General features: G+C 47.4%; 1 protein-coding gene across 8 annotated transcripts in view; it reads right to left on the reverse strand.

The window, feature by feature from the left end:
* Nucleotides 1-344: 344 nt before the first annotated feature.
* The window catches only part of Glt1d1 (glycosyltransferase 1 domain containing 1), a 68412-nt gene continuing 52980 nt past the window's right edge, over nt 345-15776 (reverse strand). For 2 of the 8 annotated variants that reach the window (XM_060382299.1, XM_060382295.1), the window contains 4 exons: nt 14107-14205; nt 11825-11947; nt 1776-2273; nt 345-1647 (listed from right to left, as the gene is read on the reverse strand). In XM_060382299.1, the coding sequence (XP_060238282.1) occupies nt 2112-2273; nt 11825-11947; nt 14107-14205 (384 nt within the window). In that variant the 3' untranslated portion in view covers nt 345-1647; nt 1776-2111. Of the gene's footprint in view, nt 2274-3779; nt 3901-4252; nt 4406-11824; nt 11948-14106; nt 14206-15776 lie in introns of all 8 variants that reach the window. The other 6 variants (XM_060382302.1, XM_060382298.1, XM_060382297.1 and 3 more) reach the window with 5 other exon arrangements.

Here is a 15776-nt window from a genome sequence, read left to right on the forward strand (position 1 = left end):
CCTCTGCCTTCTCTTTCACTTCCCAGCCATGAAGGGAGCAGTTTTGCTCTGCCAATCCTTCCTGTCAAGATGCATCCCTGCCACAGGCGCAGAGCAGCAGGACCAACCAGGTGTACACTAGAACCTCCGGACTGTGAGCCCGCAGACACTCTTCCTCTTTATCTGTTGCTAAAGCGTCTGTTACAGAAAGTGAAAGGCAGCCGTCACACTTTAGTATAAGTTCACATCAAACTCCTCTGGTCAGACACTTGAGTATCGAATTTGTTTTCTTGGATACCAAGGCACGGAGTGTGGGGTTACTGTTCCGTACAAGAGGTGCTCCTGGAAGGAATAAACAGGGGCTGTTTTGTATGGCTGATGGCGACACACTTTATTGATTGAGAATCCTCCCTTCCCCACAGCGCACAGTTGCAGGAGATGTAAGCTTAGTGATGCTGGCAGAGTGGAGGTCAGGCAGTGATGTCATCACCAGGCAAAGGAGGGGCGTGCATTCCAGAGCATCCACTTCTGTGATACCTGACCTTTAAATCCCACTTTGTAAACACTGACACCAGACCTCTGCAGACCTCTTCCTCAGATGGGTTGGAACTCTGGGCTCAGAGGAACTGCCTTCCACTATTCCCTCCCTCTCCTCATGCCCAGAGAGTTAAGACCCCAGCACAAACCAGGGTCCAAGGAAATGGGCTCATTCCTCAGCGGGCCTCCAGATGCTTAGAGCTCAAGAAGGGCAGGATTGCTTCTGCCTCCTTTGGAGCCTTCATGAAAGTGACTATGCTGGATCTGAGGTACAGAATATAAAGCTGAATTACACCCTATAGAATTGTGTTCTACTCTTATCCCTGAAGCTCTGGCTTATAAAGTTTGCTTCCTTCCATCCTGCTTCACTTAAAATGAGACGTTGCTGCTTCTATTTATTTTATTTTTTTAAAGAAAAGCAGATGGCCCAGGATTTGCCTTCAGAGTTGGAGCAAGGACAATATGGGTTCTGACTCCTCCTCAGTTTCCTCCAGAGCCTGATACTTTCTTTGCATGGGTGCCTCTTAGCCCCATTTTTCTTCTCTCCTCCTCCAAGCTGCTTGCTTTAGCACAGGTGACCATTCCATGTCCTGCTTACAGTAACAACCCTTATTGGAATTCAACAAGAGTTCTGGAGGCACAGAGTGCTGGTGTGGGGTGAACCCATCAAAAGACCCCCAGACTGACCTCCCTGTGCCTCAGTGACCCCCACCTCAATAGACCCCCACCATTGTCTAGAGTCTTGTAACTCGGTCAATACTCGTCCTCAGTTCCCTAGCAGTAAGAGGGAAGAATGTCCACACTGAAGTCAAGGTCCCAGACCCCATCATGGGGGCCATGCAATCGTCTTCCAGGCTTCCTGTGATGTGATACAGGTGGGCAGGGCCTACAGGGCAACCTGGCCTGCTTTGGAAAGCACGCTCATCTCTCAGGTGCACCAGTGAGGAGTGACAAGTCCTGACACAATTCATTTACAACCCCTCCAGGGCTTATTGGCATACCAGCCACAGCCTGGGGCTTCACATTGCCCATCAGATCCCTGTGATGGCTTTTAGATGAAGATCATAGCGAAGAATGCTGCCAGCTCCACTCAGTTGACAGCCCTGGCCTGTTTGTTTCTTCTTCGTGAACCTGCAATGATAGGCAAAGGTCACTCTGAAGGCAAGGGAAGGGCCTGCACTGTGGCTGCTTAAAAATAAGCATCTATAAATTGCAAAAGCAGTTCTTGGAACACTCCCCCAGACGCCCCTGAGTTGTACCTTCATGCCCTGCACAGAGCTTCATACATATCTGGGACTGAGGCATAAGCAGATTTCAGGAGTGAGCTACAAGCTCATTCAGGACTGAGCTGTAAGTACTTCTGGGACTGAGTCATAAGCACTCTCAGGAGTGAGCTGTAAGTCTATCCAGAACTGAGCTGTAAGCATTTCCAGAACTGTGTCTGCCACACACACACAGGAGAGTTGGGCGTGGATGTGTTCCTGGGGAAGCTAGGATTCCCATGGTCTACGACTAGATCCCATCTCTTGTAGTCTGCTCAGATCTGGACACCTGATGGTCCTTGTGGCAGGTGTGGGAAGTGCAGACTTCCAGATTTACTCCTCCACGCGTGCCTCCAGCTTCCTGACGAGACGCTGGTACGTGTCTCTTTCCACCTGCCAGGAGTGATGTGTCCTCACGTATTCCCTTCCATTGGTCACGATTTCTTTCTCCAGTGTGGGATCACTAACCAGTCTCTTTGCCAACTGAATGAACTCCTGAAAGACAGGAAGTGGGTGAGAAACACGAATGAGTGATGGGTGCAGGGAAGCCTGGGGACCCGTCTGAAAGCCTGTGTCTGTACCAGCTCCTGCTCTCCCCCTGTCTGCCTTACAGCCTGAAGAAACACACTTCAGGGAGATGGGAGAGGCAATCAGAATAGTGCAAGCATTGGAATTAAGAAACTATATAGCCAGGTGTGGTGGTGCACACCTGTAATCCCAGGACTCTGGGAGGCAGAGGCAAGTGGATCTCTGAGTTTCAGGCTAGCCTGGTCTATAAAGTGAGTCCAGGATAGCCAAGGCTACACAGAGAAACTCTGTCTCAACAAACAGACAACAACAAATAAAAACAAAAACCAACAACAACAAAAAGAAACACTACATATATCAGGTGGCTAGATGGCTCAGTGGATAAAGGTGCTTGCCATTGCCACTAAGTTTAATAGCCTGAGTTCAAGCCTCAGGACGCATATTGACTCCCACAAACTGTCATTTGAACTTCTTTTATGTGTATGTTGTGGCGTGTTCACACACACCCCCATACACACACACACACACACACACACACACACACGATGGTGCCATGTCTACAACCATGTACTCATGCCATTCTCATTGCAGCTTTGCAGTGACCTGTACCTACAAGAAGCAGCACACACAAACACACCCACCACAGATCTGGGCCTATAAACACCTGCTGTGGACACGCACGGAAAACCCAAGAGCTGTCAATCATGCTTCCCCGCAGCCTTCCCTGTCTTCTGCAGTGGGCTGCGGTTACACAGCACATGATCAAAGTGCTGACAATAAGTGACTCAGCCTTAAATGGGAAGCTCGTAAGGCACCCTTCAGGCTCAGGGAACACTGTGTGGGGTGTTAGCCTTGTGAAAGCTGGGGGAAGGGGGTTGGTGTTGTGGAATGCTGCATCTGTGGCCCACCTGCATGTGACTGGGCCCATTGATATTCTGTCATGGATTGAGGCTGCTCAGGAGGCCTCACCTCTTCCCAAGAATCTGGAAGAGGTATTTTTTTTCCATTTATTTGCTTATTTATTTACTTACTTACTTATTTGATCATTTTACAGCCACCTCCATCCCCTCCTCCCATTCCTAACCTCACACCCTCTCCCTCCATTTCTCCCTCTCTTTCTTCTCAGAGAAGAGGAGGCTCCCAAGGGGGTACCAACCCACTCTGTTACCTCAAGTTGCAGCAGGACTAAGTGTGTCCTCTCCCAATGAGGCTAGACAAGGCAACCCAACTAGGGGAAAGGGATTCAAAGGCAGGCAGAGTCAGAGATATCCCCTATTCCCCTGTGGGACATTTTATTTTATTTATTATTATTATTATTATTATTATTATTATTATTATTATTACTGCTTAAGGCAAGAGGACCCAACCCACTCTTGGTGCCACCCTTGGATGTTATAAAGAAAGCAGGCTGAGCAAACCATGGAGAGCAAGCCAGTAAGCAACTTTCATCCTGGTGTCTGCTTTAGTTCTCACCCCCAGGTTTCTGCCCTGTTGGAGTTCGTGGCTTCCCCAATGATGGACTGTGCTCAGGATTCAGAAACCAAATGAATCTTTTCTTCCCCAAGTTGCTCTTGATTTTGGTGTTTAATAGCAGCTAAAGAAAGAAAGATATTTTCTTCAGTAGTGTAGCCACCGGTAAGGAGTCCATGCTCATGAAAATAAGCACTAACTCACACGGAGGAGGGGCAGGAGAGAGGGAGAGGGAGAATAGGGACTCATCGGGAAAAGAACCAATGAGAGTGAGGGAGAGGCAAGAGAGTATGTGTCAAGTATGGTTGGAAACATTAAATATACATGAAAACGTTGCAATGAAACCTGTTAGTATATATAATTAACATATGCTAAAGAAAGATCTTAAAAAAAAAAAAAACCTGTCTCCTTTCTTTGCAGTTACCTAGGAGTCCTAATTTCTTCCCTCTTTTATGGCCACAGCCAGAGACCCTTACCTCAGACACTGGACCCAGAGAACCCCTTCACGCCATAGGCAATGCCTGGTGCAGAAGAAAGCACTGGATTCGGGCTCAAGTCTGTGTTCTGCACTGCTTCATTGTGGTGGTTTCGGACATGCTAGTTACCTCCTCTGGCCTCACACTGATCACCTGTGAATAAGCAAAGGCCACTGTCTCCTCGGGCCACATGCACAGAGCATGGGAAGGTCCTGGGTTTTCGTTTTCTTGCCTCAGCTCCTGTAGCTTCTTCCCTTCAGGACCATGTGCGCATTATTAATTGATGCATCAAGAGGCTCCTGCTGACCAGCACTTAATTTCAAAGCCTTTCATAATTAGAAAAATTAAGATGTATTCTGATATCAAAGCTTGTTTAGGGAGAGGAGGGAAACATTCATTATTTATCACACTTGCATGGGAGTGCCGAGCTAGGAGGCCTGGGTTAAGTTCACAAACTCCCCTTCCTGAGGGAGGCAGAGAGGCTTACAGAGAGAATTCAACTGTCAGCCAGAGCAGTGGTGGCAGTTGCTACAGAATCTCACGCTGACAGGGCTAGGGCAATGGCTCTGTCAGGAAAGTGCTTGCTTTGCAAAATGAGGACCTGAGTTCTATCCCCAACACCCATGGAAAAGATCTTCTTGTAGTCTTAGTGCCTGGGAGACAGAGACAGGCAGATCCCTGGGGCTCACTGGCCAGCCAGCCTCGCTTCCTTGTGAATTCTAGGCCAACGAAAGACCTGTCATAACAAAACAAAACAAGCAATGGGCGCACCCTGTCTGGGGAACAGCAGCTAATGTCCTCTGGTCCTCACATGCACCCCAACGCCAGCATGTATACTTATACCTACAACACACACAAACATATACACACCCAAGACTCTCACTCAGAAACTCATATACAGTTAATTACTATTATTCTCTTACTCCCTCGGCTTGAGTAAATTCCATCTAGAAGACAGGGCCTGAGATTAACACACAGCACTTTACTGTCAAGAGGGAACGTCCACATATTCTCAAAATTATTGTTAATTAAATGTATGAATGCCTTTTATAGCTGGCAATATAAATAGCAACATTTACGTGGGTGGGATTTTATTTTTATGTATCATGTACACATTTTTCTAGCAAATTAGTGTTCTTTTCACCGTAAAAACGTAGAGTATTTATTCACACTGTGTGGCAGAACAACATTCATATTAAAATTATTCGAGGGGCTTAGCACTTGGGAATATTACTTTTATGATGTTGGCCATATCTGTGATTTATCTGATGGACCGGGCTGAAGCTGGGGCCCTTGCTTCCTACTGCTTCAGAATGCAGGGCAATTTTAGAACAAAATCCAGAATGGTGGGGGATAGGCTCTGAGAAAGCACTTACTTGTCTATCTGTCTGTCTGTCTGTCTGCCTATCTATCTATCTATCTATCTATCTATCTACTTACCTATCTATCTATTATTTATTTATTTTCTCAGCAATGTAATCTAGGAAAAAAAGGGCTTGAAGCAAGAAAACTCAGGGTTAGATAGCAGATATACCTTACAGCTGGCTTAAAGAACACTGGGAAAGAGGGGGAAGGAAAGAAGAAAACTGGCCAGTAAGAAAGGAAAAAAGGAAGGAAGGAAGGAAACCTTACCCCTGGCTCTGCAGGGACTATCTACTGGGCCTGACTAGTGTCCTGACTATGGCTAGATGAACCTCCTGACACTCACTCATTTGCTCCCGGTCAAGGACTATCTGCAAAGTCAGCTGCCGCATGCCCTCCATATCCTCATGCAAAGGCCTGCTCCCCGTCCTGTCAGAGTCCCCATCCCTGTAACTGCAGGTGGACAAAACCAGGCTTTTGCTTTCATCAATGTGATGTGTCAGAAGTTATGTTGTTTTGACTCGCAGGCAAAGCTTTGAAGAAAGAAACTAGCAAATTTTAGAAGTAAAATCTAGCTTTGGTGTCTGCTTCTTCTCTCTCAAGTCTCCTTGGAAAACGACACAGAAAGATGCTTGGGGCAGCCTCACTAAGCATGAGATGTCAAGGACAGAGATGCAGTGCCACTGCAAGAGGATAGGAATTCTGGACCACCAGCCCCATTTCAGCTATAGCGGTCATTACTGGGCTCGCTGGGTGGACAGCTGGGCCAGACTGGACCAGCAAAGTGGCCCCATGGGACCAAGCCATGAATACCCAGGACTGCAGCCCAGAACTTACTTCCTCTTTCCTCCCAGATGAAACAAACAGCTTTTAATGTAATGTGGTCAAGGGAGAAGACTCGAGCCCAACACTCATGGATGGCTCTATCTGGAGTCCACATTGGCTATGGAGCTGTGGTAACCACACTACAGGGATGAGCCCAACCCACTCCCTGACTCAAGAGAAAAACTGACACTCGCTCCCAACCAGCAGAAGCTAGCAAATATCAGGGGCCATGGCAAAGGTCAGGAGCTATGATGCCCTGGACTGGTCCATACTCCATGGCCTCCTATAAATCCAGGCTATGTGTGAGACATCAGGCTATGTATCTGAAACCTACGAGGTGTCACCACACCGCACAGACCAAAGAACTGCCAAGAGCAGAGGCCACAGAAAACCATCTGCGGGGTGCACACAGTAAATCAGGGCAGAAGCTGATCTGCAGTCAGTCAGCCTGGAGCAATCATGGGTTCTACACAGCTGTCACACCAGAGCATGCCAGAGTGCTGACCTAAACAGGTCAAGTGGCTTTGAGAGAGGGGCTGTCTCTAGGACCAATAGATGCACCCTTAAAGCCATCAGTGAAAGTCAGAGAAGGTGAATACACTACGACAATTAAAATGAAACAGAAAAGCATGTACAGGAACCCAGTTCTTCAGGGAGCTCAAAAGTGAGTGAGCATGGATGCCTATAAATCAGCCTTAGGAAAAGCACATGGCTCCCATCCCCCAGTGAGTAGCCAGTGGTGGCACACCCAGTTAAGTCCCTCAGAAACACAAAGGACACAGCCAGCTTAGCAAAATAATGGTGCAGAGCAGAGCTGCCTCCAGGGCTGCAAGTGTGCAGAGCTTTGGTCAGACACCTGCGTAAAGTCATTTGTTTGTGTTTTAAGTGATACAGACAAGCCTTGTTTCAACTCCAGATACGTAACGGGACTGTTCTGCTTGCAGAGTCTATCATCTATTTTGGTATCCTTTCTTTCTTAAAAAATAAAAAATAAAAATAAGATTTTAAATTTATTCTTTGAAAATTTCATATATGTATACAAAACATCTCAATCCTCTCTCATCCCAGCTCTCTCATAGTCCCCCCCTTAATCTTCCCAGCTTAATTTCCCTCTTAAAAAAAAAAAAGTAATCCACTGAAATTAGAAGCACATGATTTAGGGTCACCCACTGGGCTGTGAGCAACCTACCAGTAGCTATACACTTCTAAGAAGAATGACTCTCCCTCCCCCACAGCTGTCAACCGCCAATAGATTCCCAGCTAGGGCTGCAGCCTTGGGAGCCCCTACCCCGTCTGTGCTGGAGTTTTGATAGGCTTGATCTTGTACAGGTCTTATGCAGGTAACCACTGTGTGGTGGCTCAAATGAGAAATGTCCCCTGCATCATCTGGGGCATTTGATCACTTGGTCCCCACTGGGTGGCACCTTTTGGGGAGGCTTGGATGGTGCAGGAAGGAAGTAGATACTTGGGGGTGGACTTTGAGGTAAAAAAGACTCCAAGGCTACTTCTGCTCTCTGCTTTGAGATCACAGTCAAAGACGTGAGCACTCAGTTTCATGCTCCTGCCCTGTGTGCCAGGCCATCTACATCATTATGGACTCTAGCCCTTTAAAACTGTAAATCAATAAAATCAAATAACCTCCTTCCTCTAGAGGGTGCCTTGGTCACAGTGTTTTATCACAGCAAAAGGAAAGGAACTAAGATACATCTCTTTTGTGAGTTCAGGGGTGGAACAACCATGTCCTTCCCAGCAGACAGCATTCCATAGCTTTTCTCCTCCTCCTCTTCCTCCCCCAGCCCTGCTCTCCAGGAGCTTGGTGCTGATAAAGAGGCAGCTGGCACATTCACAGATGATTAAAAGAAGAAATGAAAACTACAGATCTGGTGCTATGGTGGGAATCCAGATGTCACCTGGGCCAAAGAGAGTTCTCCAACAAAGGACCTAGCATGGAAATAGCTTTCTGCTCAAAGATGAGCCCCTGTGGGTCACAACTAGTGGATCTAGGTGGAGGGCATAGTGGGCTCCCCAACCTGGTCTAGCATGTGTATCACTCCCTCTGTGGGAGGGGAGGCACAAAGGGTTCTCAGATATTGGTGGATGGAATGGAATTTTCATAATTTCAAACAGGTTCCTTTGGCTGCTCAGGGCCAGGAAAGGCGTGGCAATGAAAGCGGCTGCTGAAGTATAAAGAGCCCAGGTAGGACCAGGTGCTGCCTGTCAGAGATGGGATGCAATAGATACTAGGTTCTTGGAGACAGAGACCACAGGAAGTGGGGACTGTGGGAAACACAAACAGAGACACCAGGCAGGTGACTGAGCCTACTTGCTGTCTCCACCTTCTCCTCAGGCATCACCCTGCCAGTGACAGCCCAAGGGTGACCTCTAAGAGATACCTCAGATACCTGATGACTTCCAGGGTGCTCACCAGCCCACACCTTCTTTACAGGGAACTCCCACAGAGCCTCACCGCTCTGCTTTGATTCAGCCTGGGTCAGGGATGTCATTATCTCTGCCACACACCAGTGCCAAAGCTTCTACCCATCTCTGTGCCTGGCAAGGGACCCTGCAGTGGGATTGGTTGAGCCCTTATATGGCACAGATAGCCTGAAAGAATAAGGGTAGGAAGGAAGGAGAACCCTTTCCTTTCTGTTCCTCTGGGCCACAGCTGACCCCTTTCCTGGTTGCAAGCCCATCTCTAACTCATCTTTGTTTTTGCAGCAACACAGAGGCAAATTCTGCAAGTAGGTAGGTGACTCACTATGCAGAAGCTGTAATGGAGTTCACTGAAGGAACCTTGTTCCTCATCTGCCTCATATTTTGGGAGAATTATTGACAAGCAGGATTCTCCTGATGTTTCCCCCAATGCCTTGGTACCCAGGCTCACACCACGACCAGGTGATGTTGAGGTCCAGGCTTGAGCTAGCCCCGGGTGCAGCTTCCATTTTTCCTGAGGCATGAGCCCCATCTGGTGGCTCTTTCCATCCAGCCACATTCATCAGGCCCAGACTCCATAGATCACTAGGGGCTTTCCTTCTGCCAGACTGTGCCATCTGTCTGCAGCAAAGGGCGGGTGTGGGCCTCAGACCGGAAAGGTCCATTCTCCTGATGAACCAGGATGAGTAAGGGGGAGAGTCCACTGTGGGGGAGTGCTAGCTGGGAAAGTGGCAGAACTCCTCTCAAAAGGAGAGCAGAAGGGAGGGAGGGAGGGAGAAGGGAGGGAGGACAGAGTCACACAGACTGAAGGACATGAGAGCAACCATCAGCATTTGTGCAGGGTGGAAGGGGGCTGAGGGAGGGGGGCACGCACGTGTGTACTTTTGACTCTCTCACCTGGGTTGGGCTTTTTGCAGGACTTCAGTGCCTGGAGCACAGGCTCACTCCCTCAATCCCCTCATGGTAGTGCAACTGTCAGGATTCACAGAGCTAACCCTTCATGGTGCCTGAACACCACACAAACAGGCTGGGGGAGACTCCTCTCACAAGGCCAGACAAGGCCCAGGCCACCTCTGTCTAACACTGGAGACCTGGCCTACTCCTACTGGGACGTTTGTGCATCCAAATGCATGGAGCTAGGAAACTAGATGCTTAGTGACTGCCTAACTAGCTTCTGTTTATTTTTATACGCCTCTATTTCTTTTTTAAAGATTAAAAGAAGCATGTGGACTGGGGGAGGGGCATGGGAGGAGAAGAGGAAGGGAGGGTGGGATTGGAGGGGACAAGGGAGGGGGTTACAGCTGGGATACAAAGTGAATAAATTGTAATAAATTAAAAAATAAATAAAAGGAAAAAAGTCATGACGAAGTCAGAAGACAGCTTGCAGTAGTCAGCTCTCTCCTCCCATGATTTAGGTCTCAGGGTTAACACTCAAATCTTCAGGCTCAACGGTGAGTGCCTTTATCATTGCGCAATCTTGCTGGCTCTAAATTTAAATGTGAAAACTGGTACTTTCTAGATTCGATTATTCAAAATCTCCTTCGAGGCGCTTGGCACTGCATTTGCTACTTCCGAAAAAGGAGAGTCTTACCTCCATCTTCTGGATGAAGGAGCAGCATGCAACAGAAAGTGCCTGCAAGCCATTGTGGATTTCACATGGGAACAAGACCCCTGAGCACTGCTAACTCCTGGTCTGGACACAAGTTTGAGACTGGTATTTCCCAGAGTGCCTTGCTTTCCCCAAACACAATCAAGCCATCACTGCTTAAAGATGTTGTCTTTAAGAAAGACGTCGACCTTAAGACAAGCATGTAGCTCAGTGGGCAGAGTGCATTCATGAAACCCTGGGTCTGATCCCCAGGACTGCATACAGTCAGTGTGGTGATGGCCACCTATATCATCTGCACTGGGTAGATTAGAGTGGGGAGGGCAGGAGGATCAGATATTCAAGGTCATGCTTGGTTCTATAGTGAGTTTGAGAACAGCCTGGACTAATAGACATTGTCTCAAAAAAGAAAAAAACTGTATCTTTAAGAAAACATAAAAAAAAAAAAAAGAAAGAAAACATAAGGTGGCTGGACAGTGGGTGGCTCATGACTTTAATCTCAGCTCTTGGGAGGCAGAAGCGGATCTCTGAGTTCAAGGCCAGCCTGATATACAAAACAGGCTTCAGGATGGCCAGGGCTACACAGGGAAACCCTGTCAAAAAGAAGAGAAGAAAGAAAGAAAGAAAGAAAGAAAGAAAGAAAGAAAGAAAGAAAGAAAGAAAGAAAGAAAGAAAGACATAAGTAATGTTGACCATTAAAATTAGGAGCTGGAATACAGCATGCCCTTTATAAATATTAGCCAAATGCTACCATTAATATTCCAAAATTTATTTCTCCACAGTTGTTTAAAGAACAAACAGAAAACCTCCTGGCAGATAAGCGTGAGCCACCCTTGAAGAGCTCAACCCTGGCAGAATATGAATTCACAGCTTCTATTAAATGTCGTATGGATCTTAATTTTGAAGCTATAAAACTAAGCTATAAAAACACCTCGCAAAGTTGCTAGACTCTTTCCTTCCTCTTAAATGGAGAAATAACCAGATTGTTGAGGTAATGAGAAATCAATGCTGAGTGGGTTTGGAAAGCTTCAGTTAAATTGAAATTTTCCAGAGGTGAAGTATACAAAAACAGATTATTCTGTCCCTACAACAGTGAAATATGTTTAGTCATCAACTCTTTAGATAAAAAAATAGTATATATAGGTATAAATATTAGACATGTATATACATTAGATATAGACATTAAATGTAGATAGATATAGAGATAGCTGAAGACACAGATATAGACATAGCTACACAGATAGAGATAAAGGTAGATAGAGATATAGATGATTCAGTAGGCTCTATAAGGTCCCCAAAGCAAGAGCCCTGAGCTGCTTAGTTTTTGTCACCCAAACTAGAGTTACCTGGGAAGACAGAACCTCCATATAGGACTTGTCTCCGTCAGATTGGCCTGTGGACAAGCCTGTGAAGATCAGTGTGGGAGGGAGCAGCCCACTTTGGGTGGTACCATCCCCTGGGTTGTGGTCCTGGGTTGTATAGGAAAGAAGGTTGAGCAAACAATGGGGGCAGGCCACTTAGCAGCGCTCCAGCTCCCGCTCCCGCTCGAGTCAGTGCCCTGAATTCCCTTAATGACAGGCTGTGACTGGGATGTGTAAACCACATAAAATCTTCTCCTCCCCAAGTTACATTTGGTAATGGTATTTACGACAGCAATAGAAAACAAAACAGCCCTTTTCTTCCGGATTCCTCTCTAACCACCTGCAAGCAGCTGTCACTGAATGGGCGAGGGGGGAAGGAGCAACACTGGACAGGTTCTGGGTTTTACCATTCATTGTCAAAGAACAAGGGCTTAGGGGCAAGTTCTCTCTCAGGTGCCGGAGAACCGAAAAATGCAGAGGCCCATATCCTAAAAACGAGCATCAAATCTCCATCTCTCAAAAGCAGGAAGTCACTCTGAAGGGATGGGCACTCTAAAGGGGGCCAAGAAAAAGGCTGGAGACAGAGAGGTGGCCACAACCAAAACCAGTGGCTGAGCACCCTGTACTGCACAGCTGTCCCCAAGGATGAACTTGACCTCTTCATCCTCCCAAATGCTAGATTCATAGACGTTCACTGCCATGTCCTGTTTCATATAATGCTGGTACCTGAATCCAGAGTTTCATGTATGCTAGGCTGTCACTGTACCAACTGGGCTACATCCCAGCATCTGAAATGGTCCTCTTTCTGATGGTCTATACAACCACGATCTTTGATATCCAGTCCCAGCTGTGCTGCACAGTCCGTGGGTTTCTCTTGCCCCTCTCCTCCCTCAAGCTCACTAGGCACCTGGTGAATTCAATGATTATGGTCCACAAACCAAGACCCCTTTCTGATGCTGCCCATTCACTGTGCTCCCAGACTGCCCAAGGTTCCTGGCCATGTACCCCACCCCTTTATACAGGCTCTACCCTCCCAGTCCCTCTTAACTCTTCAGTCTTTTATCTCCAGCCCTACATGGGAAGATCTGTTTCTTTCTATTCTCAATTAAGGAACAACAACTAATGCAGAATGGGTAACTATATTTAGCTTGAATTCAAAGAGCATTTATGCTTACACATTATTTATGTCCTCTGCACTGCATACACATATTTTAGCTCCCAAAGCTGGCGGTCTGACAGGATGGTTCTTCTTAATAAATGAAATGCTGATTCTCACACACATTTGAATGCAGATTCGAAATCACTCTTGCCCTCCTTGAGGCCAAGCCGAGTTCCACGGTTGAGATGAAAACAAATGCCAGCCTGGACTTTTTTTTTTTAAACTTGCATTCTTTGTTTTTAGAGCAACCCATCCCACCACGCACTGGGTACGGTCTGATGGAGATGATGAAGAAAACAAAGTAAGTGTGACATCCGTGTCTCTCGCTACTATTTCAGAGTGTGAAGAATCGCAACTCTTCCTGCATAGAACCGGGAAGGGGTGCCGTTCTAAACATCCTTTGGTAAGGCCCACACGAAGACGCTGGGTTGAAACACATCTGTGAGTAAGCTTTAAGTTCTGTTGTGACGGGACTGGGGGGGAGGTGGACACAGAGACACAGAGACTGTGTCTATAAGTCATAGTGGCTGGCACTCCCCTGAGAGACCTGAGAGGACCGGCATATAAGATAGGCAGGAAACTGTGCCTCCAGCCCCCAAAATGCACATCGTGTCACAAAGTACCTGGAAGCTGGAGGCCCTTCTCTTCTACTCTATCTGACCGCTGACCACAGACAACCACTTAGGAGAACACTTGCTGGCAAAGTCCTTGAGCATTTGTGTTTTGTCTGTTTGTTTTTTAAATTTTTTTCAGACATGGTCTCATGTAGCTCAGGCTGGTCTTGAACTAGCTATGTAGCAGAGGTTGACTTTAAATTTATGATCCTCCTGCTTTTACCCCCTGAATGTTCTGTGACAGGTATGCACTGCCATGCCCGGCTTATGCATGCCAAGCAGGCATTCAGCGAACTGAGCTACAATCTTCAAGTCAGAAGTACCCTGGGATTCTAGATGCTGTGTGTCCCTCCAAGTTGAGAACAGAACCACAGAGCGTGCTCTCTATCTCCACCAGGAGCTGGGAGGCTTACAAGGACCCCAGATTCACAGGCATTCTTTATACAAATAGACAGAAACCACACTGAGGCAAACGTGGGGAAAGGACCCTTTACCTGAGGGTTTGAAAACAGCAGACCTGTGACTCCGTGCTCCACCACGGCCGAGTTCCCAGGGATGTTCCTGGCTAATACCGGAACTTCCAAATCCATTGCCTGTGAAGATGGGAGAAGTAAAGATGAGGGTGTCATCTAAGAGCGAGGCAAGTGTGCTGGAACATGGCTTGGGTGGTAAAGTGCTTGCCCTGCAATCATGAGTACCTGAGTTCCATCTCCTAGGATTCGCTTGAAAACCACAACCATAGCCAGGTATGTGTTGCATATCTGCAATCTGAATACTGGGTGTGGGGCTGGGGGTACCAAGACATGGGGATCCCTGGGGCTTACTGGCTAGCCAGTCTAACCTAATTGTCAGGCTCCGGGTTGTGAAAGACCCTAGCTCAGAAACTAAGAAGGATGGGGCTGAGGAGATGACTCGGGTCACTTGTGCTTGCTGCTCTTGAAAGGGTTAGAGTTTGGTTCCCAGCACCGAAGCTGGACAGCCCACAACCACCTGTGACTCTAGATCCAGAAGCTCCAGCGCCCTCTTCAGGTAACTATGGACGATCCCACACATGAGCACATACCCCACATGACCATGTATTATTGAAAATAAAAATAAACCCCTTTTTAAAATGGCACATTCTGAGCACAGACAAGCTCCAAGAATATGAACATACTGAGAAGCTGGCCCCAATAGTGCAGCAGCTGGCAAAGCCATGCGCTAGACAGTGTTTGGAAATAGGCATGCTTGCGTTCAGAGCAAATTCACAGAGCAAGCAGGGAAAGACAGAGGAGGGGGTAAGCCTGGCACTTGGGACAGACACACAAAATGCCAGGATACAAGACACACGCTTCCCTTCCAAAAACAGACCCACTTGGCCTCCCTAGACCAGCTCAACCTCCTCTTGTGGGTGAACAGATCCCTTTTGGACCGTTCTGTAACATCCCTGCAGCCAGCCCCCAATCCTTATTAGAGCTACCTGGGGTTTACAGAGACTGGTTTATTGGGGAGAGGAGGGGTGAGACAAGGTGTCTCTGTGTTCTGGCTGTCCTGGAACTAGCTCTGCAGGCCATGCTAGCCTTAAATTCACAGACATGCTCCTGCCTCTGCCACCCAGCCAGAACTCATTGCTGAGAAGTCATAAGAAACTCAGCCACTGGAATATGCACCCCACAAAAAAAGAATACCCCGGCTGGAGGGATGCATGGCTTACCCGTGTGTGTAGCTTCTGAGGCTTGCAGGCAGGCAGTCCTGGGTCACGCCTGAGGCTAAACACCGCCCTATCTGTATTTTCTTGGAGAAGGATTGGCTTGGATTTTGTGGCTAAGATATTCTGAGTGATCACCACTAGTGGGGGGAGGGGAGATGATTTTGATCTGAGGGTGTTCATACAAACTCACAGAACTAAGTAGGGAGCGTTTTCAGTGAGGTTGGTCAATGGCCGGTGGTACAGCTCTTCTATGCAAAAGACTATCTGCCCCCTTGCAAAATTCCTCACCCCTGGCAGCTTCCATACCCCAAATGAATGCCCTTATCAGATCTTCTAGGTCCTGACATTTAAAAATAGCATTGGCTTTTCAAAAGAATACGGAATGGTTCTGCCCTGTGTACCAACAGAAAATCAGTATCTCTCCCCCTTTTTCCCTCTCTCACTTTCCCTCTCTCTTTCCTTCTCAAACATACA

This window comes from Meriones unguiculatus, chromosome 4 (assembly GCF_030254825.1).
Source record: "Meriones unguiculatus strain TT.TT164.6M chromosome 4, Bangor_MerUng_6.1, whole genome shotgun sequence".
Classification (NCBI taxonomy): Eukaryota; Metazoa; Chordata; class Mammalia; order Rodentia; family Muridae; genus Meriones; species Meriones unguiculatus.